The 25,820-nt window shown below is 36.5% G+C and overlaps 1 protein-coding gene across 8 annotated transcripts in view; it reads right to left on the bottom strand.

The window, feature by feature from the left end:
• Positions 1–6,726: 6,726 nt before the first annotated feature.
• The window catches only part of CUL4B (cullin 4B), a 32,947-nt gene continuing 13,853 nt past the window's right edge, over positions 6,727–25,820 (bottom strand). For 3 of the 8 annotated variants that reach the window (XM_040999978.1, XM_040999977.1, XM_040999983.1), the window contains 18 exons: positions 25,368–25,471; positions 24,798–24,867; positions 23,625–23,698; positions 22,151–22,313; positions 21,827–21,916; positions 21,450–21,532; positions 20,773–20,840; positions 19,218–19,336; positions 18,288–18,480; positions 17,028–17,132; positions 16,503–16,613; positions 16,062–16,147; positions 15,055–15,162; positions 14,154–14,267; positions 13,331–13,436; positions 12,111–12,283; positions 9,003–9,155; positions 6,727–6,892 (listed from right to left, as the gene is read on the bottom strand). In XM_040999978.1, coding sequence (XP_040855912.1) covers positions 6,797–6,892; positions 9,003–9,155; positions 12,111–12,283; positions 13,331–13,436; positions 14,154–14,267; positions 15,055–15,162; positions 16,062–16,147; positions 16,503–16,613; positions 17,028–17,132; positions 18,288–18,480; positions 19,218–19,336; positions 20,773–20,840; positions 21,450–21,532; positions 21,827–21,916; positions 22,151–22,313; positions 23,625–23,698; positions 24,798–24,867; positions 25,368–25,471 — 2,016 coding nt within the window. In that variant the 3' untranslated portion in view covers positions 6,727–6,796. Of the gene's footprint in view, positions 6,893–9,002; positions 9,156–12,110; positions 12,284–13,330; positions 13,437–14,153; positions 14,268–15,054; positions 15,163–16,055; positions 16,148–16,502; positions 16,614–17,027; positions 17,133–18,287; positions 18,481–19,217; positions 19,337–20,769; positions 20,841–21,449; positions 21,533–21,826; positions 21,917–22,150; positions 22,314–23,624; positions 23,699–24,797; positions 24,868–25,367; positions 25,472–25,820 lie in introns of all 8 variants that reach the window. The other 5 variants (XM_040999974.1, XM_040999980.1, XM_040999975.1 and 2 more) reach the window with 4 other exon arrangements.

The following is a 25,820-nucleotide window of genomic DNA, read 5'->3' as shown; positions in this document are numbered from 1 at the left end:
ATTGTGTCTCACAGAACGGCACATGTGACACACTAACACACAGCATGGCAGGCCACACGAGCTAATGATTCTTTTTTTGGGGGGGGGGGACTAATGATTCTATGTGTTCATTCCGAAAGTCAGAATTGTACGTGGGCAACGCCGTCAACATCTAAACATTTTTACATCCTTTACCCCTGCAGACCACTCTCCACCCGCCCCCAAAAAACACTAATAAGGAACTGTGTCATTGAGACTTTTGAAAAATCATGAACTTTTTATAACAGCTGGAGGTTTTATATTGTGAAATCTACAGTTTTAACAGCCTCCCCCCTTCTCTGGAATTGAGTTTCTACCCATAGACAACAGGCAAAGACTGTGGACCACGTGATGAGACAGTGTCCTGAACTGACATGATATGGACACTAGAGGGGGCACTTTCCTAAGCGGTATCAATTAGATTCCCACCAGCAGAAAGGCACAGAACCTCAAGTTTCAAAAATACTTGGAAAGCCTCTGTGGATGCAGATAACTTTCAAGATATGAAAGCTATTGGGGCAGGCGCCACCATGTGGCAGGTTAAGCCTCCGACTGTAGTGCCAGGAGTGTCAGTTCATTTTCCGGCTGCTCCACTCCCATCCAGCTCCCTGCTTGTGGTCTGGGAAAGCAGTTGAGGATGGCCCAAAACCTTGGGACCCTGCACCAGTGTGGGAGACCTGGAGGAAGCTCCTGACTCCTGGATTTCACTCAGCTCAGTCCTGGATGTAGCAGCTGTCTGGGCAATCAATCTGAGAGTGTAAGGTCTCTCTCTCTATAGAACTCTGACATTGAAATTAAAAAGTAAACCAGTCTTTAAAACAAAAGATATGAAAGCCATGAACAACACATTAGAAACAGGAGGCTAAGCACAGCTATATCGCTGACCCACAATCAAAACAACATTTAAAAAGAATATGAAGTGCAAAAAGTTTCTTTAAAAATGTTTTATGGCAAGTTAGCATGATGGCATGTGGGTTAATCCTCTGCCAGCATTCCATATAGGCACTGGTTCTAGTCCCAGCTGCTCCACTTCTTTTCCAATTCCTGCTAGTAGCCTGGGAAGGCAGTGGACAATGGCCCAACGTATTGGGGCCCTGCACCCACAAGAGACTCAGAAGAATTTCCTGGCTCCCATCTTCAGACCAGACGAGCTCAGGCTGGTATAGCCATTTGGGGAGTGACCCAGCTAATGGAAGATTTTTCTTTGTCTTTCCCTCTCTTTCTGTAACTCTAAATTTCAAGTAAAATAAATATATTTAAAAATAACAACAGAGCCAGTGCGGATTAAGTCCTTGCCTTGGACACTCCAGGATCCCATATGAGTGCTGGTTCTAATCCCAGCAGCTCCACTTCCCATCCAGCTCCCTGCTTGTGGCTTGGGAAAGCAGTCGAGGACAGCCCAAAGCCTTGGGACCCTGCACCCATGTGGAAGACCTGGAAGAAGTTCCTGGCTCCTGGCTTCAGATCGGCATACCACTGGCTGTTGCGCTCACTTGGGGAGTGAATCATCGGACGGAAGATCTTTCTCTCTGTCTCTCCTCCTCTCTGTATATCTGACTTTCCAATAAATAAATAAATATTTTAAAAAACCACAGTATTCCTTAGTAATCTACAGGTTTCAATCCAACCTCTATCAAAATCCCATTGGCCTTTTCTCAGAAATGGTAAACCCAATCTTACAAGATTTTTAAAGCAGATCTTTTTTTTTTTAAGGTTTATTTATTTTTATTGGAAAGGCAGATTTACAGAAACATCTTCTACCCGCTGGTTCACTCTCCAAGTGGCCACAATGACTGGAGCTGAGATCTGAAGCAAGAAGCCTGGATCCTCCCCTGGGTCTCCCACACGGGTGCAGGGTCCCAAGGCCTTGGGCCATCCTCGACTGCTTTCCCAAGCCACAAGCAGGGAGCTGGATGGGAAGTGGAGTAGCTGGGTCATGAAGCAGCACCCATATGGGATCCCGGCATGTGCAAGGTGAGGACTTTAGTCACTAGGCTACCACACTGGGCCATAAGATTTTTGTTTTTATTTGAAAGGAAGAATTAAAGAGAGGAGTGATAAGAGGTAAAGGTTTCCATTTGCTGGTTCTTAGGAATATTCTCAAAAGAATGAAAAACAGGAATCTGAACAAATATTCAAACACAAATGTTCATTGGCCAAGAGATGGGATCCAAAAGATAGTTAATAGGTAAGCGAAACATCCTAATGGTGATGGTTAAACAATATTGTTAATGTGCTGTATGAATTATATACTTTAAAATGGTTTATGTGTACTTCAGAATTTTAAAAAGTGTTTCAAAGATTTTATTTAAACCATTAGATAGTAAATTGAGAAAAATCTGTTGTTTTTATAGCTTATACAACACTCTTCTAAGATTTATTTTTAATTGAAAGGCAGATTCGCAGTGAGATATTCCATCACTGTTTCATTCCCCAAATGGCCACAACAGCCAGAGCTCTACTGATCCAAAGCTGGGAGCCAGGAGCTTCTTCCAGGTCTCCCACATGGGTGCAGGGTCCCAAGGCTTTGGACCATCCTCCACTGCTGTCCCAGGACACAAGCAGGGAGCTGGATGAGAAGTTCAGGCTGCCGGGATTAGAACCAGCACCCAAATGTGATCCCAGTACCACACGGTGGAGGATTAATCTGCTGAGCCATGGTGCCGGCCCCAGAACTCTTACACTCTGTGTCAACACAGTACATTCTTATCTTCTACATCAGAGAAAATACTCTTTAGAGAAGTTTTGGGGAGCCAGCATTGTGATATGGTCGCTTAAGCAGGCATGGCCTAAGTTGCTAGCTTGAGTTCTAGCTGCTCCACTTCTGAAATGTAGTTCCCTGGCTACTAAGCCTCGTAAAACAGTGCACGGTGGTCCAAGTGCTTGGGCTCCTGTCACCCACGTGGTAGATCAGGATGGAATTCCCAGCTCCTGGCATCACTCTGCCTTAAACATGATTGTTGGAGCCAAATACAGTGTCAATTGGCAGATGGGAGAGCTCTAGTTCTCTCTCTCACTCTGCCTTCCAAATGAACACTTTTTATAAAAAAGAATTTTTTTAAACTAGACATAATCTTTAACTATTGGCAAGTATAATATGTGACCACTCAGAAGAAATATCCTTTTTTCTAATAGCAAGAGAAGCAAAATATTTATTAATCTGAATAAAAAATTTCCAGGTGAACATATTGATTCAATATCCAAATAGAAAAGCAAGTTTTTTTCTTCCTTAGGGAACTGAAAAATACATACTGATGTAGTAGGGAGATCATTTTATGAAGCATACTTATATAACTTCCCAATTAGAATTGCTTCTTTTCTCTTTAATGAACAATTTGCTTTGGCAATTTTTTGTGAATGAAAGTACATAAAATAACACTTCAGCCATTCATGGGTTAAACATTGGTTGTTAAACCAAAGATTTATGGGTACTAAAATTAACTTCTCGAAACTTTAGACACAGATGCCAAATAAACGGATTTCCCAAACTGTACACCTATATCTAGGGTGAGATTTTTAAAGTATGTTTAGACATCATGTTAAGGCCACTCAGTGATTCAAGAATTAGGTTTAGGGTATGGTACTGTACCATAGCAGGTAAAATCGCTGCCTGTGACACTGGCATTCAATATGGGCACCAGTTCAGGACTTCTAATCAAGCTCTCTGCTAATGTAACTGGGAGAACAGAGCAAGATGGCCCAAGTCCTTGGGCCCCTGGCACCAATGGGAGACACCTGGGTGAAGCTCCTGATTCCTGGCTTAGGGCCAGCCAGCTATCACGAGCAATTTGATGAGTGAACCAACAGATGGAACCTCTTTCAAATAAATCAATCTTACAAGCAAAAACAAAAACTGGGCTCACAATACTTTTGGAGTATACTGCTGTGAGAAGACCTGGGGCAGAACAGAAACTATTAATAGAAAAACTAGATCAAGTAACTAACTAAAGTTACAAATAGTTACTACTATGTTCTCCCCTTAATTCAAACACAAACTAGTTTTGCATTAACTTTATGAAATAATTTCACCATGCACATTTAAATGAAAAAAGTTTAAAAGACAATGTCATGGCACCCTAGATTAAGTCTCTGCTTGTGATACCAGCATCCTATGGCAGAGTGTCAGTTTGAGTCTCAGCTGTTCCATTTGTGATACAACTACCTATTAATGTACTGGGAAAGTAGAAGACAGGCCCCTGCCACCCATGTGGGAGGCCAGAATGGATTTCTTGGCCCCTGGCTTTGACCTGGCCCAGACCTGACTGCTGCAACTATTTGCAGAACGAAGCAGCAAATGGAACATCTCACTATCACTCACTATTTTCCTTTCAAAGAAGTTATCTCTTAAGAAATGTTTAGTACTTGCTATTTCAAAAATGCTGTTTAAGAATAATCGCCTATTTCGAGAACTTCTAAAAGTTTACTCACCCCTTTTACCAAACTTTCCCCCACACTTCTATGGCATCATCATCATTATCATGAAAACACCACAAAAGTAAAAATCAAATTTAAAAAACACCAGATTTTGACAAATATATATCTGGCAAAGGAAATCACTCCTAAGATTTTAAGTCTTGTAACTTTCTTACAATTCTTGGATTTTAAAGATCTTCTCCAGAAACTTTTTTTTTAAATAAAAGTTTTATTGGAGAAAAATAGAATCACCACATACACAGGGAAAAAGCACAAAAATTTAACTCATACAGAACAACTGAAAGTCACAATTATCCAATGCAGTTTGTAATTGCTTTTCAGTTTCTTAAACAGCTCCCCTCGACTTGTTTAATGGTCTTGCTAGTTTTTCAGCTGAAACAGCATCAAACTTTTCAAAAAAAAAATCGGAAATATCACGGAAGGGTTCTGCTTTCAAGGTAACAAAGGTGACTTCAAAAAATCTAACAGGACCAACTCTATCTAAAAATTGCATAAGAATCATCTATTGAGTCTGGTGTAATAGTCCAAACAGCTGAGAGGCCGTCCGGGCCGAGTCAGAACACTGAAGTAGACAGTCCAGTACGAAGAGAGGACAAACTGGCCACACTTCTTTATCAGATGCACTCTTGTAAGACCACCAGAGAGGAGTGGAGAAAATACAGGTGATGGCTATTCAAAAAGAATTAGGAAGGAACTCTAAACCCTACAGTTAGACAAAATTGTGCAAGTTGATGCAATTAGAGAGAAACAGGCAACTTTTAAATATGTAGATGGCCACAGGTCTTTGAGAATTCAAAAAAAAATAATCTATGGTAGACACAGGATCCCAACAACTCCTCAGTTGAAGTTTAGGATCTAAGCATTCCTCCTAACGGCTCTGAATAGGCAAGGAAATACGCTGTTGCGCAAAAAGCCTTAACGTAGTTCTGATTTTAAAAAAAGAAGACTAGTTTCTGCTTTTCCATATCAGTTACCTTCAAAGTTTCAACGGAAAATAAGAATTAAAAAAAAAAATCACTGATGGTAAACAGAAGCCTTTAACTCACATTATCAATTTCAAAAATAATACTTTGTCATTTCTGCATGTATGAACAATCTTGGGACATTCCCCTAAGAATTAGGGATCCAGTAGCTATGAGAACTCTTAAAGCAGTTCTTAAAGGGTAAATACAGATTTTGACATTCTCAAATAGGAAGTATGTGAAGAAAATGAGAGAGCACTTATTTCCTTAGGGTTTTAGCAAGGTACAATATGGATGACAATAAAGGCTCATTAATCAACAATGAGTGGGATGCTTCCAAAAAAGAAAAAAAAATGCTGGTGGAGAAAATAGGAATGGTAGAGAAAACAGGTAAATCCTAGGAAGGTTGTGAATATCAACAACGGGTACAACATAAAGACAAAACTGTCCAAACAACACTTAAGGTCTAAAGGTAGGTTGAAAACTAGATTAATTTTTTTGCTCCTGTAAAAAGGTATGAAACATTGGTTTTGGTCACTTTTATAACTTTTATATATTCATTTTTAATATGAAGAGAGTTGGAGTTTTCTCTCTGACGATGTTCCTCTGGTATAACGGAACAGCAATTTCCTATTTTAGCTGTTTTCAGAAGTACCTGTTAATCAGCACAGTAAACATGGTGCGCTAAACCACGCAATACACATCCCACACTCATAAATGGAAAATTTTAGGATGTGAATATATGATACTAAATAAGCAATTGTTCCCCTACTTGAAAATTTGTTTCCAAGTAAGTTCTCTTTAAAACATCCCTTTCAGTGTAACAGAGTATTACCTAGTAAAATATCAATAGCTATGACGGTTCATTTTCCTTTCCAAGGGAAATCACAAAACAGGTGAACAATCAAGTCCAGGGTGGTTTTTTCTATTTGATAAATACATCCAGACCTCTGTACAGTAAATAAAGTTTGCATGCAGCTTAAGTATCTTTAAATGACATTTTAAGCAAATAGACCTTTTGCCTCATCATTAATGGTATGTATAAGAACCCCCCCCCTTTTTAATAATCATAGGGACCTCTTCCCCTGTTCCAAAGAGAATCCATAAGGACCGGATACTTTCTTAAAAGAGTTTTCTGCACATCATACTAAATAACATGCAAAGTGTTCATTAGCATTCTTTGTAAAGGTAAGTATTACTCTTTAAAAAGGGCATGTTAACCACTGAAAAAAATGTTCACTCAACTAGTTCCATTACACTGTTTCGTTTGGTCATTGGTAGTTTAAAACAAACAAACAAATGAGTCAGATAATACAGGTTCAAAAGGTTAGTTTTATCCACTGGCTACTGCATATGACCCCAAATTCAGCAAAGCCAACATTTTATGCAATATAGTTATACTGGTTTGGATTTTCTTTATCTCTTTCCATGTAGTCACGGTCAATTAAGGATTCTATTCTCTTCTTAAGATCAGCAGGCTGTTAAGAGAAAGCAAATGTTCAATAAATTTATGATCATTGTTTTAAACCCTCTCCAGTTAAGTCCAGTTAAAAGCAGAAGGCTTTGCTTTGTTTAATCTTGTTGCAAATTACTTAATTTCAGAGATTAATGAAAAAGGCTGAGAAATATTTTTATGTCACAAATTATACATTTACTTCAATTCTCTACTACTTTTTTATTTTAAAGAGATCTTCCCAGAACCAATCACATTGTGTAGGGTTAAACACAAAAGACTAAACATAGCAGAATTTCACACGAGGAGTCCATTACAGCTTGAGGAATCAGAAACTTCATGTTGCTGAGATAGCTTGGGAATACAACACATTTTTTTAATATTGGGTAAAAACTAATTCTCCAAGTTAGATTTCATACATGTAAGCTAAATTAAAATGCGGTGCCAGAGTTATGGTCTAGCGAGTTAAGCTGCTGCCTGTAACACCAGCATTATATTAGCACTGGTTTGAATCCTAGTTGCTCTATTTCCAACCTTGGTCCCAGCTAACATGCCTTGTAAAGCAGCAGAAGATAGTTCAAATACTTGGGCTCCTGCCACCCACATAGGAGACCTGATGGAGTTTCTGGCTTCTGGGTTTGGGCCTAGCCCAGCCTCAGCCGGTGTGGCCATTTGAATAGTGAACCAGTAGATGGAAGATCTCTTTAAGATTTTGAAAATTACCAAATAGCTTCATAAATAATTTAGTAACTCATAATCCAAACCTTCATATTGCAGGTATAAGATCTATAATATAAGATCTAACTTTAATCTACTATGAAGTGACTTGCACTTCTGAATGTTGCAGTTTAAACATCACCAAGAGAAATAATTTGTCTTCATGAATGTATTCCTAGCTCTCAGATGACAAAATTCAACTATATATTTGAATGTATATCTAGCTATAAAAAATAGAGGCATCCCTTGGTTTCTGCAGACTATTGTTCTAAGAGCCTCCCCACAAACCAAAATCCAAGGATGCTCAGGCCTCTTATATGTGCATATAACCTATGCACATCCCTCCATATATATTACAATCAACTCTAAATTACTTACATCTATTATGCTATAAATCCTATGTAAATAATTACCATGCTGTACTGATTAGGAATAACAACAAGAAATAGTCCTCATTTTCAGGACAGCTCCATTTTTCTGAAAATTTTTTTATCTTTGCTTGGTTGAACCTGCGCATGTGCAACCACAGACGAGGAGGGGTCAAGTTATCTTGCCTGCTAAGCTTTCCAGAATACATAAAATGGAAGGGAAAGGAGTCTGATGGCTTGGTCAAAACTTTGGCCATAATTTTATCCAGTAATCTCAAGGTTTGATAAAATGACTTCTCCATAATAAAAGATCTAGAGTATCAGCACAAAATGTATTAAAACAGTGCCTTAAGTCCCCCCAGCATCACTGAACTCCCTGGCTGGAGGTGCAGTCATTTTTAGGCAGAGCCTGAGAGTCAGAGTGCTCTATCAGGTTTGGTACACAGGAAAAGCCTACTTTATTAGCTACTGAGAGCTTATTATAATAGATGAGGTTCAGCACTAATTTTTTCATATTTAAGATCACACCTAAAGCTTGTAATTCTGTGAGGTATACACTACAAATACTGCTATTTTACAGAAGAGGAAATACGGTCAGGTGCTAAATGGTATGTCAAAATCCAAAGCTTAATGAAATCCTAACAGCCAGGAGGTTATCCAAACTGCTATCAACAGTTTATCAACACAAAACTTTGGGAATATTCTAGAAATTAAAAGTAGTCCAGTACAACATTACACTATATGGTCTTTGCTACTGGACATTTACTGTGGAACATTCCCATTAAATCACCAATTTCAGTTTATCAAAATCACTACTAAAATTTTAAATAGACACTAGTTATCTGTATGCCACTGAGACACTTACGACTTACTCAGATTAAACTTACAGGTTTGAGTTATATAAAATTATTTTTTCATTTTTCACAGCTTGTCCCATGTGAACAATTAAAATAAAAAATCATATGCATCAGTATGAAATAAGATTTGTGTCTGAAAATTGAATGCATTCTCTTTCATAACAAGCTCAACATGAAAACAGAGAATACCTACCTTTACTGGGAATTTCAATTGGTTGTATACTTCTGAAACAAGTAGATTGTGGCTAAGTGTCTTTCTCATCTTCATAATTCGAACAATCGCAGCATCAATTTGGTACTGTCTGTCTTGGAATACTCTTTCTGTAGTACTTGCCTGCTCTTCAACCTAAGAGTCATAAACTTCATTACTCATACAAATTCGTACATTTTAGTGGCATGACATTTATCACTTTAAACGTATTCAATTATCTAAATGGAACCTTATAAATGACATCATAAAAAATCCCTGCAAACATAGCTCCTTTCTAATTATATCTCCCTGAATCAATGAATACCAACACTACTTAATAGAAAAGCATTATCTTTGAATTGATTTTTTGTAAGTAGAGATGGTTGGCACAGAATTTACTATTTTCTTTGAGTCTCTTCTAAATATATTAGCTATGAGGGTTTGTTGACCAGTTTTCTTTTTTTTTCATTGCCAATTTTTTATTGTTTTTTATTGTTTTATTGTTGATAACTTGACCAGTTTTCTATATGACAATACCCCATCTATAAAGTGGCTGATTATAAACTCTAACTCAAGCAATGAGTTATTAAGAAGCTAAGCAAACTAGTTAGTGTCAAATTCCTTGAACATTAACTTTTATAATATATAAGCCAGAAACGTACACCACTAGTGCTTATATTCGTCTAAGTGTCTACAAGTTTACCATACTTGACGCTGAATTAAAAATGACAGCCTTTTAGTAACTAAATAAATAAAGTCTAGATTTTATAGAAATTTATCCTATATATCTTAATTTTTTTCTCCACTTAAATTCAATCTGGATACCCCACATGAGTGGCAGGCACCCAGATTACTTGAGCCATCAATTGCTTTCCCCACGTTGTACACTTAGTAGAAAGCTGGAATCGGAAGCCAAAATCCAAACCCACATGCTCCCACATGGGCTGCAGGAGTTTCAAGAAACACTGACCACTGCAACAAACTCCTGCTGCAAAACATGTTTTATAAGTTACGATAATCCTTTAACAGAACATCACGCCTCTGATGCCTATGTAAAAATGCAAATGCTGTTTTTTATTATGCTGATCCCTGCCTATATTAAAACTTTTGTGACTACTGTATTCTACGTTGTTAGAACTGAACAAGTAGTTTCAGCTTGCTGCATTTGGTTTCCTTAACAGAATATTCACCTCCAATGGCAATACGGGAAATAATAACTATAATCATTCAGTTTTATTGTCAGCAGATTGGCAAAGATTTAAAAAAGAAAATGTAAGCTTTAGTATTGGTGAAGGAATAACAGCAATCACTCATATGCTGTATAAATTGGTTTGGTCTTTCTTGGAGCAAAATATGGCATTATGTACAAAAACTTAAGACCCAAAGAAATCTGCATACATGGAATTACCATAAGGAAAGGATTGGAGAAATTAGAAGCTAGGTACAAAGATGTTACTTATGGTATTATTTATAATGCTAAATATTACGAACTTAACTGTCCAATAATGAACAGTGGCTGAAGAAACTGTATTAGCCATGTCAAACTATCTACTATAAAGCCTTATGTTCTTGAGGAATTTCATGGCACGGAAAAATGTCAAACACTATTTTTTTTAAGATTTATTTTATTTTTTATTGGAAAGTCAGAAATATAGAGAGGAGGAGAGACAGAAAGGAAGATCTTCTGTCCGATGATTCACTCTTCAAGTGACTGCAATGGCTGGAGCTATGCTGATCTGAAGCCAGGAGCTTGGAGCCCCCTCCGGGTCTCCTACGCGGGTGCAGGGTCCCAAGACTTTGGGTCATCCTTACCTGCATTCCCAGGCCACAAGCAGGGACCTGGATGGGAAGTGGGACTGCCAGGATTAGAACCGGGGCCCATATTGGATCGTGGTGCATGCAAGCCAAGGACTTTAGCCACTAGGTTACCGTGCTGGACCCCAAACACTATTTTTTAAAAAGGTTTATTTTTACTGGGAAGGCAGATGTACACAGAGAAAGAGACAGAAAGAAAGATTTTCCATTTATTGGATAGCCCATGTGGGTGCAGGGCTCCAAGGCTTTGGGCCATCCTCCACTACGTTCCCAACTGATAAGCAGGGAGCTGGACGGGAACAGCTGGGACATGGACTGACACTGATATGGGATTCTGGTGCTTGTAGGTACAGGATTAGTCAATTGAACCACTGTGTAGCCCGCTAAATATTGACAATTTAAGTGATAAAAGCAAGATACAAAACTGTACTGAGTGTCAAACCAATCAATGTCAACCTCCTACAACAGCAACAACAACAAGACAAAATCAGGGTCTAGCACAATGGCTCAATTGGCCAATCCTACTCTTGCAAGTGCCGGATCCCGTATGAGTCCCAGTTCGTGTCCTGGCTGCCCCACTTCCACCTAGCTCCCTGTTTATGACCTGGGAAGGCAGCAGAGGATGTCCCAGAGCCTTGGGACCCTGCATCCATGTGAGAGACTCAGAGGAAGCGCCCGGCTCCAGGCTCCTGGCTCTAGACTGGCTAAGCTCTGGCCACTGTGGTCACTTGAAGAGTGAACCAACAGAGAGAAGCTCTTTCTCTTTGTTTCTTCTCTCTGTAAATCTTGCTTTCCAATGAAAATAAACAAATCTGAAAAGAAAAGCCCAAACCAAATACACTTAGCTAAAATTAAGTACAAAAAATTCAACTGGTACTACTAGTATTACGGATAGAAAATAATTTTTAGGGGTGAGCATTGGTGCAGTGATATCTGGCAACACCCATATCCCATACGAGTTTCTGGATGAGTGCCACTTTCTCTCTAATTGAAATCCAGCCTCCCACCATGCAACCTAGAAGTCAACAGATGTGGCTCAAGCGCTTGGGTTCCTGCCAACCTCATGGGAGATCCAGATTGGGTTCAAGGCTCCTGAGTTAAGCCTGGGATGCCCCTGGCTGTTGTAAGCACCTGGTAAGGAAACCAGCATTCTTTTGTCTCTCTGCCTTTCAAATAAATGGAAAAAAAAAGTGCAAGAAAAATTACGTTTCAAAAGGGAAAATATTCTCTCTACATTTCTCTTATGAACATGTGTCATTCCAGTGAAATTAGGATTAAAAGAAAGTAAAGAAATACCGTCTCTTTCATCTGAATTTGATTGATCTTTATCCTGAAGAGTTTATGTTTGAAATCATCATTACAAATGAACTTGTCACCATCTTCAACATCTTTGCCCTTTGGATTTTTTGCCAGAACTCTAGCTTTGCCACAGGCCAACGACTGCAAAGTTCTCCTTAACTCACCATCCTCTGAAGAAGAAACAGCAGCTTAGTTATTTGTTACTACCAGCACCATCAACTACATTGAACCTCAATCTAGCCACTAGCCATACCCCTCTAGTCAAACTGTCCATCCTCAACTCCATCTAATGAATGCTCTATGTTCTGATGATTTATTTTCTGAGCAGTCTTCTAAAGGTATTAGTAGTAGTAATTCCATGTGGGTAACTATCATATCTGAAATGACGTTTCAATTCTCTCCAACCCGGTATTTGGTCACTTCTACACTGCTGTATTATCATCAATCATAGTATGAACATTTATGCTCATTTATCAGCCTCCCTATAAAATGGTGTTCTCTTTCTGTTAACAGTGATGCATCTACTGTTGTGAGCAATGTTGGAAATATCTTTTTAACTGTTCTTTATCCAATGCTGGCTTCCTTAAAAAAAGTCTTTCTTGATTCTGTTGGTTTCATTCTATTCTAAGCCCTTCATCACTTTATGCCTCTATTACTGTAATAGCTTCTGGGCTGGAAGCTGTTCAAGCTTGAAGACACCTATATGATTCTAGGTACACTGCCTGAGTAAGTTATTTCCATTGTGTCACAAATTTGAGAGCTTATAATGTATATTCTATTTTCCAGATTTATCAAGCTCTCTATGATCAGGCCCTGTCCAGTTTAATTATTTAATTCTGCACCTCATTTTCCTGTGCTACACTTAAGATCTCCTGTCTATGTTGTGGCCATTCCCACGTCAAAGCCTTCTCTAGTGGTGTTTTCCTTGTTCCATATGCCTTCTCCCTGATCCAAACCTAAAGATTGGGGCTCCTTTCTCACTTCCATCATGAGGGTCTTCTCAATTTTGTGTCCCTAAACTCCTAACTTCTACCTAGCAATAGACTACTACTTACTTGGTTTTGAGATTATTTCAAGTGTCACTCCTCTTTTCCGCACAGTTATATTAAGGATACTGAGGAGTAGGATCATCCCTTTGTTATCTCCCAGAGCTCTTAACATATCTACACATAGCAGACACTTAACAATGCCTGCTAATCAACTGATTCAATACAAACCGATTCCAGTAGCCTGTTTGATCTCTTCTAAACTGAATTCCTCCCCCTCATTAAACATTAGCAGCACCAGTGTTTGAAAAAGAGAGACCTGGAGTTCCTTTTTGCCCTGTTGAAAAAGTAGTAGTGTTTAGCCATTAAAAAAAAACAAGCACATGAAAAATTCAAATAAGTAGCATCTTATAGGAAAAGCATTTTAAAATCAGTGGATTTAAAAATATCCCAACATTGTCCAGAAAAACCACCTGAGTAGTAATACAGTACGTTGAAAGTATAGTTTTGGTAGGATTCTATCCAAAAGAGGGGGAATGATCAGTTAACCTTTTAATGAGTCTTTTTAAAGCTCTGTAATTAAAACAGAACAAAGTAATGAAAATTAATTCAGCGTTAAGTGTCACTGAAGATTTTCCTCACGAGCAGTAGCAAATCAATATTTCATTTTCAACTTACTTGATTCACATTAGTCATGAAAAGCTGCAGGAGTTTTTGAAATTTGATATGGGCACTGTTCCCCATAACTCCCACTCTATTCTGCAGCTCCCAGCAACAAGATTTCTATCAGGAAGTGGCAACATGAATTGTGTCATAACAGGTGGAGAAAGGATGAGAGGAAGAGGCTTAGTCGCTTTTGTTTGTTTTTTTTTTATAGAAGGACCAACTCAATTGCGGAAAAGACTGTATTTTTATGTGCAAGCTATCATTGTCTTCATGTAGCTATCAATGATGCATTTATAAAACAGTAGACTTAAACCATCCAGGTAAGAGGGATGATCTCAATATTAAAGATGAAAATGAGGAAAACAAAATTTACGGAACATTCACTTACCTCTTTAAACTCTGCTTTTAGCACACAATGTCCTAAAGTTGACTGCCACTGAAGTTTTCTGCCACTGTGTTTGCCTAGGTAAAATGTCTTAAAAATTTCCTGAAGCTTTACCATCTAAAATAAATAAAATAAGGCTTCATTTAAAATCCACACTCACCATTCTTTATACCAACACCTTATGTGTATGTAATAGCTTCTGGAAATCTCAGAGACTATTATGTTACTAGATAACATTATTATTATCACCTATTTTACATAGCATTTATCAGATTCTCTCTATACCATATTTAATCATCTCTTCTTTTAAAACCTGCAATACGCTGGTTCCTTTATCTTACTGCTGCTTTTACACTGGTTTTGTTTACAAGTTCCTCTTCCTACCACTGCAAAATATGAGCCTTTTCCAAAGTTCCGCCTCTATCCTGCTTTCATACTCTCTCCTTTCTTGAGGGAGATCTACCCCCTGGGCTTCCACAGCTATCTCCAAAGAGAATTCTCAGTCTCTCTTTCTCTAGCCTAACCCCCTTTCTAGACTTCAGTTCTGGGCTAGATGTTTTGTCAGGAGTCATGATGGAATCACTAAGCACTCATCATTTAGCAATTCTGTTACCAGATGAAATACAGGCAAAAATGTTTTCTAGCTGGGCAGAAGGAGGGGTATAACGTGCAAAGAGGAAGAAGAGTTGCATAAACTGGCTGTGAACCCAGAAACCTGGCATCATTAACTGTGTACTAAACTGGACCCTGGAATGTAAACACAATAAGAAAATAGTATTACAGCGGGTAGTTGGTACTGGTGCCTTTACTGACATATGCTTGATACACGCTTTTGAATAACAAGCAGAACAAAAGTGTTATGATTTCCACGCCTCTAACTTGGGTTCTAAAGAGGAGCTCTTACCTCTGGGGGTAAATGAACTTCCATAGGCACGTATGTTGGCCAATAACCCATTGTCAGAATATTCACAGTTAGTTCAATATTTCCAGGTACATTCTGATTTTGCATATACTATAAGAAGATCGATAATACATACTTCAGTACATACATTTCATAATCATTAATGACTCATTTATATCAAGTTCCCCACTATAAACTTGTACTACTATCATTAAAATAAAAATTAGTTATTGAGAGGACTTTGAATGAAGCCTTCAGGCCTCACAAAATATACTACATAAACACACAGGGTAACATTTTGATACAGTGGCATACAAGGATCACAAGATTTCATTATAAACATTATCAATATAACTAATTTCTCACATATATTGCAGGACTATTACAGTATCTCTATTATTTTCCCCCAGTACCGCCTGCAGTCCCCACCTTTGCAGGGGACTTGGAGAACCATGCAGCAACCCCCTATTCCTTACCCCACCAGCCAGCCCAAGTCACCAGTTTTTCATTTGCTCCACTGCCTGTTTTGCAGGGGTAACCTGAAGTGGGGAAGGAAGACCAGGAGGAAAGCGCGAAGCAAACAATCTAGGTTTTTCATTCCCAATATTCCCAAAGGAACCACTTTATCACCTCCCCGTTCTCCTATACCTAAACCATCTTCTACACAACCACTTCATCATCTCCCTGTTCTCTCTGCACATACAAACTAGCAGGTGCTTAGATGCCAGGAAAAGCCTTATTTCCACTAACTATAGCTCTTCTTGTGGTAAATCAAGTTCAACACACTTAATTTTTATTTTTGTGTGATTTTTGACTGTTCATTAAGAATATACCCTAAAGTAGATCAAATACTTACATTTCACTGTTCATGTTTTCACTGTTGCATGTAAGTTGTTTTGACATATTTACAACAAATAGGTTTCAATTTTCCTCGTCAATAAAAATCATCAGGAAGACAACTAAGTATATTTAAGTTCAAATGATTAAGTAAGAATTTAACTCACTTTTACCTGTTTGAACTGAATCATGATATCTTTAGAAAGCTCCATGTCTTTAAACATTCCTTCAAGCTTGCTGGTAAAAGCAGCTCCACATTCTATAAAACACATTTATACATTTGTAATATTTTAAAGGCATAACAGAAAAGAACTTAAAACAGGAAGTATGGAATATAAGGCTTACTAAATCATGAAATATGATTCACAATTGCTCATAAGAATAAACAAATTCTTATACAGAAGTATATGTCCACTAGTTCATAAACCTTCTAATAGTATTACAGAATTACAGTACTACAGATAAGATTACAGACTCTTATCTTTAATTAAGGTGTAAGATAAATGAAAAAAAACTTTATACAAATAATGAAAACAATAATGCTTTATTTTTAATAACAATTCAGTTAATATTTTCCCTCAGAAATCAAAGAAAAGGAAGAGTGCCAAACATACCATGTTTGAGTTTGGACAGCATTGATTTTTCGGCATCTACAGAAGCACTCTTCCCAACTAACAGACGTTTGGCTAAATCTTTCTTATAGAAGGCCTCAAAAACATCCTTGCCTGTATTAAAAAAATACCTTTAGTACTTTGACAAAAATTTCTGACAAAACTACTTTCAAGTACTTAATTACATCCTTACTCTAAATTATTTTACTATATATAGTTTACTCAAGTTGGTTAAATCCAAAAAGTATTAGAGGTACATTTTTGTTAGACATTTTCAAAATTCTTCATTGTAGAGGATTAAGATTATATTAAGATTAGTTGATTGGTAACTTTAGTGCCAATATTTGAGAGATCACAATCAGTAACAAAAATTCAGGCTCTTTCCTCCAGTCTCTCCAATAATCCAATAAATAAAATTTAATTTTAATCTTTAATTTCCAAATAAGTATCTCCTCCAGAATGATGATACTTTCTAGTGTCTGTTCAGTACTTTAAAATGAAACTTTTAAGCTAGTAAGAAAAACTTACCATAGATAAATCTAAATATGATCATAATTTTATCCAACATTTTCTCAAGTTCTTCATCTGTAGCTTCTTTGTTGCCAGCACGAAGCTTTGAATCAACATATTTAGCTGGAATAAGGGAGATATTTGTTATTTAATGATCATGGGGATCCAAGAGGTACTGGGCACCTAATACACTCTCAAACAGAAATATAATCATCTTAATTTTTTTTTCAATTATTCAGTTAATCAAAAAGTTCAAGTGAAAACCAAACAAAAGGTTTTGGGGATATAAAAAAATCTTTAAAATAGATGTGTAGTTTTTTTCATCTACTATGAAAGCACCTGCATATACCAGCAGAAGTGCATTTTTAAAGTTTCTAAAGTTGGGGCGATCAAATAAGCTGTTAAAAGTATCACAGAGCTAATATACACTGAACTCAAACCCAAATTTTCTGAATCTAAATGCAATGAACTTCCATTATATAAGAGGTCGTATCCATGCTTACTGAAAAGGAATGTAAATGATCTGTGTGGGAGGCTGTACGTAGCCCTCTGTGGAAATAAGCAGACGCTGAAAACCATGCAACATCTTTTGGCACAGATGTGACCAATCTTAAACAATAGTCTTCTAATAAACCAGACACTTGACACTGATGATAAGCAATGTTAAATAATGCTTTTCTACTAGAATAAGCCAGATACATTAGAGTAGAAAGCAAACTTGGTAAAACTTGTAAGGATCAACTGTGGACTTGAACAACTTTCCATCCTTTTATCAGAGGACCTCAGATCATCTCAGACATGAAGGTATACTCGATGGGAAAAGCCAAGAACTGCAGTAATACATCACACCCTTACACCAAAAGGACCCAAATCATTAGGTTCATTTTCTTCTTTGACCTTCTCTTTTCTCACTGGCAACTGTATTTTCACACTGCTGTTTCTTAAAGCCCTAAAGGTAGGCCTTTAGAAGTAGCAATCTGTCCCATTTCTAAGTCACTGTAGGCACGGAAAATAGAGAAGCTTATGATCAACAAGCGTAAATAGCCGTTGTATGGTCTTACAAAAAAAGCCCATGCGTGACCTGGGAGCTTTGACATTTCTTTGACTTGAAGGACTTCAGCCCTAGCATTTGTGCTCTGAGAAACACTTTTAAAGACTTCATATTAAACAATCTCAAAATAAGTGAGGTGTGAGGATACAACTTTGTCAAGATTTCAGATTGAGGTTTTATGAATAAAAGAAAAATGTTAGTTTTATTTAATATTAAATAGAAAATACCTATAAGTTCAGCAGGTTTATTGGGTCTTTTGTTAATGAATGTTTCAAATGCTTCTTTCATGGCATTGATAAATTTTTCATTCTTCAGAAAGCATATATCAATTATATGATCAACTTTATCTTTAAAATCCAGCAATTCTTGAACCATGGTTTTATCTTTTTCAGGATTAATTACAATAGTGCTGCCAAAAGCCTAGAAACAAAAAATTATCACTTTTACTGGAATTATCTACAATAAAAACAACTGCAAAATTATATTCTAAGCACATGCATGTAAAAAAAAAATTACAATTTTGGGCCCGGCACAATAGCCTAGCAGCTTAAAGTCCTCGCCTTGCACGTGCCAGGATCCCATATGGGCACCAGTTCTAATCCTGGCGGCACCGCTTCCCATCCAGCTCCATGTTTGTGGTCTGGGAAAGCAGTCGAGGATGGCCCAAACCTTGCACCCTGTACCCGCATGGGAGACCCAGAAGAATCTCCTGGCTCCTGGCTTTGGATCAGACCAGCTCTGGCCACTGCAACAGCTTGGGAAGTGAACCAGAGGACGAAAGATCTTTCCCTGTATCCCCTTTTCTCTGTATATCTGCCTTTCCAATAAAAACAATAAACAAATATTTTAAAAAATGATCAGTCTTAAGTATGAACTTAACGGAAAATACCTTGAGGTTGAAACAGTCCTTTTCTTCCCCCAACAATCATTGCTGTAAGTGTTGAAACTAGAAATCACATTAGACTTCAAGCAGACCTTACTCCTGGTCTGCCACACAGCTATCATTTTCAAGCTGATCTCAAAATTTTCTTTACTTTTCAGTAAAAATATCAAAGCATCCTTGATTAAAAAAATGGATGTAACACTTGCTAACACATGCCATGGGTATGCTGATTATAAACCATGAGAAAGAAAAATCAGAGGTAGACTGTTTATACCTTGATGTATTCAATCCATTGCTGCAAGAGAACCTGAACGCCACCTCGAACTCTACTAAACAGCTGATACAGGAGAGACAAATCTTGAATTCGGTTTTCATCGAGGAGGTTATTTAAACCTGAATATTCACACAGATTTTGGAATTAATATATGAAAAACAAAGAAGTAAACAAAATTATCAGATAACATAATTTAAGCTGAAATCACTACTGCGATAGTGGTCTTAACTAGGTGCTGTATTTAAATATAGAGCTTTTCTTTGGATTAAACCCAATCATTTTTCTAGATGAAACCTAAATATTGCTACTTGAATCATTATACAAATAGTTGACCACAATTATGTCATTTAGCATGGTAGATCAAGTGCATAAACAAATTTGCAAGAACTGCTTTACAGAAATTATAAATACTTAATATACAGCATTACATATTACACCTGGCATTACTGTACATGGTATATTTTAGAGCACTAAATATGACCTTTGATATATCAAAAGTAGTGAACAGAGGTCTAGTTAAATGATGTTCTATATTTGCTTTTTAAAATGAACTAAAAGCGGTACTGCATTAAAATTCTAAATACACCTTTTACACACAAAATAAAATGAAAAGAAACAAGGTTTTTGACTATTTTGTGAGACTGATGAAATATAATTCCAGGTATACACTATCTCTTAGAAGTGTTTAGCCTTTTTGGTGGGAGTGGGGGTGCTTAGCTTTCCTGCAATCAACAACAACAACAAACATTTCCAGGCAAAAAGGAATGCTTTTCCTTACTCTAGTAAGGGAAGACCTCCTAAATTTCCAGTGCTTGGTTGATTTTCTTTTAAGAGCTGAGAGATGGTGAAGAGAGAGATTCTTCCGTGTCTCTCTCCGTTTTCCTTATTTGCCAGTTTCCCAAACGCCATATGAGTGGCGGGAACCCAGTCACTGGAGTGTCACCAGCCCCGCCCCCAGGTATGCATTAATAGGAAACCCAGATACTCTGATGTGGTAGGCATGCACCTGGCCGAATACCCTAGCCCACATTTTTTCCCCCGTTTGGTGAATAGTCCCTGTATCTTTCAATTAAATAAAGTGCTATTTCAGAAAGTTGCATGTTATGAAAGGGTTGCATCTACCCTCATAAATACAGCCATCTGCCATTAAAAGGGTAACAGAGGTGGGCACTGTGGTACAGCGGGTTAAACCATGGCTTGTGAATCATGCATCCCACATCAGAATACCTGGTCAGAGTCATGACTATCCACACTTCACATCCAGGCTTCCTGCTAATGTGCCTGGCAGACAGCAGATGACGACCCAAACCATGCAGGAAACTTGGACAGAGATCCTGGCTCCTGGCTTCATCTTGGCCCAGTCCTGGGTGTTGTAGCCATTTGGGGAGTAAACCAGTGGATTAACGATCTCTCAATACTGCATGCACATACTCTCTCTCCTTCTACAACTCTGCTTTTCAAGTAAATCTTTTTAAAAATTAAAAATGGTCATTTAAAAAATTCCCTACTTGTTTGTCACTAGTATTTAAAAAGTAACTTCTTATTTACAAATTACCTTTCTGAAGAATTGCTGTTAAATGTTCACCTAGAAGTTGTTTTTCTACAGTAGCAATTAATGACTTCCTACAAGGAAAAAAGGGTTAAATTACTGACATTTAATTTTCTTGAACATTTACAGCTTCTGCAAGGGGAAGATTAGGGAGGATCAAATAATTTGTTTTAAAATTTGTCAATTTTAATATTTCTATCATATATATAAATTTATTACCAGAGTTTCTTTATAGCTAGAAGGAAAACTGCACAATTCAAATTCTATTTCTATAAAAATATCAGTAATTTCATGATCTTGCCATGGCTGGCTTTTTCCAAGTTTCTCTGCTTTTATCAGGAAAGCAAAGTTATCTATGCTACTGACAGGAATTCCATAGTTAGTTAAACACAGAACCAGTTTCTTCTATGAACACTCACTGAATTTTAATTGGCCTAAAGATTTTAAAGATCCCATCAGTTTCTAATAATATTTTTAAATTACCTCTTAAAAATAGACAATAATGTAATCATTGATTAAATGTAATTAGGGGAATCTAGCTTGAAGTTTGTATTATAAAAATAACAGCTAAAAAAAATCTGTATCACACTTGAAAATAGGTACTAACATGTTTAGGATGCCTAAAAATAAAACGGCTTGAGTAACCAGAGAGTAGTTTGTTAAGCTGAGCATGTATTACTTACTGGGTAGTTTGATCTAAGTATGTAATAAGTCTGTCTGCTTCTTCTTCTAGACGTTTGTTAACATGATGGAGATATTCAGGAACCTACAATGATAGTTTGTTACATTATTATTTCCTCCTCATAAGTCATTCAGAAATTGTCAAGTCCAAAAGATCCCTGGAAAGAACCCTGTCAATGTGACATGGCTGAAATCATATGCAAAATTATGGGTGGAGTTTATGGTCCAGAATTCTGGTCTTTAAGAAGGAAGAAAGCAGCACCCAAGTGAGAGAAAAACACCAAAATGTCACAAAGCTAAATGCAAAGGGCAGTTTATGTACTACAAAATAAGGTCCACAGAAGAGACAGTGAGTTTATTACTCATGATTTTTAAATACCTCTCTTTCTTGCATTAATTTTTGGCCTTCAGCTGCGTAAAGCCGGTTTGTTTCTTCCAAAAATCGTTGTTCAAAAGAATCTTGATAAATCTGGAAGGGGTAAAAAAAAATATTAATATTATTAATCACAGATATTATTACCAATGAAATTGAATTTGATAAATTTAATAAATAGTAATGGAATTTATTAATAAATATTAAATAAATTTTTAATTCAACAAATATTTACTAAATGTCCTCAATGTGGAAAGGTCTATGAATTTGGTTTTAGACATCAAACAAGGGTAGCAATGAACTGCGTAATAAGTGAAGTGGTTAGCTTACTTGCAAATCGGAGAGCATACTTAAAAGGCTTCGGAGTAAACTTCTATCAATTGCTTCACCATTTCTTTCCCTCTCAATTAAGAGAAGAATGCCATCAATTGTCTTATTCTGGACTTTCTGATCACTTATAATATGTGCCCTAAATAACTCGAGTCCCATATCCCTGAAACAAAAATACATACAATTTAATTTACAATATCATCACTCCTAAAAAAACTTTGCTTAAGCTCTTACCACATGTAAATTAAGGCTCCAGGCTTTGAAGCAGCAATTTAAAAAGGATAAAATCCACACATTTAATTCTGAATAACATTATTAGATTAAACCACACAGGAAGCTCATTTTGTTTTTAAAGAGAACCGAAACAAAATCCCAGTCTTCCACTGTAACTAAGTTTTTTTTTTTCTGGAAACATTTCTTCTGTATATATTTTTTGTATATATTTTATTTCTTTATTTCTTCTCTAATCTTAATTATTTTTTTCCATTTTTTATTTTTTTTTTTTTTTACAATCTTAAGTGGGTAAGACTAGTATTTCCACATTGTTTCCTTCATGTATCTGGAGTAAAGGGGGATATTAAGGGAGGAGCCCCACCCAGTGTAACTAAGTTTTGTTTTATTTTCTCTGATCAGTTTCTTGGTCAAATCAAAAGATAAAAAATAACTTCCACTGTACTAGTACTGAAAGCCTTATTTGGTCATCCATTACCTGGTTTCCATATTTAAAATCAATGAACTCTGATCACTGCTGTAGATGTTATGCACCTTGTGAGGGAAGAGTCCATTGCATTACTCTGGTTCTTGGATATACATGGACTTTTCCATAATAATATTAAAAGAAAATAAGTGAACTCCTGAGGATAGGCAACAAAATTATTCACATTCATTGGTACTCCAGTCCATCCTCTTGGCTAACAAAAATTTTTTCATAAATATATGTTCAGGGAAAGTTAGCTACTTTCAGTATCAAAACATGCGAAATAGAATTAAGAAAACTAAAATGACTAGAAGTCCAATGTGAACAACCAAGGAAAATATTCACAATACCGTTTTGCTGTCATTAGTATAATTAATATTTGATGTGAATTTTTTTAGGATGATCAACAATTTTTTTTCATTTTTTTGTTTTTTATTGTTGTTATTTTCTATGAAACGGTTTTGTAGGTATAGGGATTTTTTCCAGCTCCCTCTTTTCCCACTCCTTTCTTCCCCCTTCCACATATTCTCCCATACTGTTAAGGTGGTATAGTCCTTCAGCAATAGCCACAAGTCCATCTTTCTGCTATGTAAGTGTATCATGACAGTGTAAGTATAGGCGATGGTAGAAAATCTATATTGTTAAGGTACATTTAACAGTTCAATGGAAGTCCTTTTATTTGGGAGTAGAGTTGCACACAGATGAGTATCTTCCTGCTATACTCATCTGATTGTGATTTGTAACAATCTTTTCCTAACATTTTTCCGGCATCCTTACCAAATAGATGGCAGCATTGAATTCTGAAGAACATAAGTTCTATCCAGAAATAGAAAGATGCTCCTGATCATGATCTGCCAACGGGAGAGAAAAATCAAGTTTTATATAATATTCTCAATGTGAAAAATTACAAAAAAATAATAAACTAAAGGGTTCATACATAACTGGACTAGTGAAATCGAACATGAAGATAAATACATCCACCTGAGAATATGCTCATTACCATTTTCTTTAAATTATTGTTTTTTAAAATAAGGTTTGTTTATTGATGGGTAGAGCAGCAGAGTGAGAGTGACACCAAGAATGAGAGTGACTAAGAGAGATATCTTCCAGAGAGATATTCTATCTGCTGCTTCATTCCCCAGATGATCACAATGGTTGGAGCAGGGCCATGCTAAAGCCAGGAGCCTGATACTCCGACCAAGTGTGCCACATGAGTGCAGCAAATCAAGTGGGTCATTTTCCATTCCCAGGTACTGGATGGGATTTGAAACAGCCAGGGCACAAACTCAGGTATGAGAATTTAAGTCATCACAAGCATCCAAACACACTATGCCACAACGCTGGCACCTATCCTTTCTTAATCACTGTTGTAGTTCACAGATACTTAAAGTGGCTGACTTTTCTTGCTATTCAGGAAATAACTGAAAATAGAAATGCAATGAAGGGAACACTGAAAGATGCTTCCAATAGTAATGGGGTGACACTGGTATAAATTATACAGGTTGGTTTTTTGGGAGGAGGGAGTGATATACTTTAAGATTTTTGAAGAATAAAAGGTATAAATATAAATTTATATAACTAGGGAAAAGGGAAAAGGTTGTGATCTGAATAAAGCAAAACATCATCAGGCATTCTCACAGGTAATCAAATAGTAGACAGGTTACCCACCAACAGTCACAGACAAAATGCAACCTTTTAATGATATAAATACCTTGGTTAAGTGTTAAACAGATGAAAACGATTCGAACATACAAGTCATTCTGAAATAGCATGCCTTCTAACCTACAGCTTTTAAATCGAAAACTCAACCAATGTGTTTTCTAATTCAAAAAGCAGGTAACTAAGGCAATTCCTCTACTACAAAGCTTTCAAAACTAGTATTTGAAGAAGCTTTTATGTTTTGTTCTGTTTTTTTTCTATAGTGTTTGTAATGCAACTTTTCCAGCTTACCATTTGTCTGCAATGGTTCTGCCAGCACCTATCAATCTTTTTTAGAAAAAGAACACTATCCAAGGAATCCATAAGATACATGTTAAGGATATTTAAAGTGTTCAGTACAAGTAACATACATATATATATATATATATACACACTAAAATCTTATACTTGTCTTAAATATAAAATATCCTGTATACTGAATAAAGCTAAATAAAACTGAACAAAATGCTATTTTTTTTAAACTGCAAAAAAAAGTCATATCCCACTAAAAAGCACCTTTAAATAGTTTTAGGCATACTTGAGCATCATGTTCTGAGTTCAAACTTTTCCTTTGAAAATTATCTTTCCTCAAAAGGATATTTTTTAGGATAAAAGAGTAGACCTAAAGACATTCTACTAAAACAAATAGCACATGTAGATTTGGATTCTAAAGCTAACAAATTCACAAGTTGTTTCTTAGAAACACAAAGAACAAAAATAACAAATATATAAAGTATGGGCATTCTACTTCATTCTGGGTACAACAGTACAGGACAGAGAGGAAAAAGATAATAGAAGATTTTTTGTTTTTTAAAAGGATATTCTCTGAATTGATGAATTTGTGCTTTGATGTGATCTTCACAAATTTGTCTCAGCTGTTTGTACAAGTTTGCAGAAATCTTGTAAGAACAGAGATTTTCTACAGCCTGAAATATTGAACACAAGAAAACAGTAGAGAGATGTCAATTATTTACGTCAAATTCCTATTATTATGATATTTCTGCACACCAGCATAGTAAGGTTACTCAGCCATTTAACACACATGATAAAAAAACAACAGAATACATCTATGTGGGTGTATTAACTTTAAACTCAATTTTTAGATTAGAAGATATCTTACCAATATTACATATTTATTACAACTACATTAAAATCATACTTTCTCAGATTTTCCTGAATAGAACAAAGCAGAGATTACTGCCAGACATTTTATAATGACTATGACAGAATACCAAGGAATTTTTCACCACCTTTTAGACTATACAGAGGTTTTAA

Source organism: Ochotona curzoniae, unplaced genomic scaffold (assembly GCF_017591425.1).
Source record: "Ochotona curzoniae isolate NIBS_2020 unplaced genomic scaffold, NIBS_Ocur_1.0 scaffold_1852, whole genome shotgun sequence".
Lineage (NCBI taxonomy): Eukaryota > Metazoa > Chordata > Mammalia > Lagomorpha > Ochotonidae > Ochotona > Ochotona curzoniae.
The sequence above is the reverse complement of the archived record's forward strand: the minus strand, read 5'-3'. Positions and strand labels throughout refer to the sequence as shown.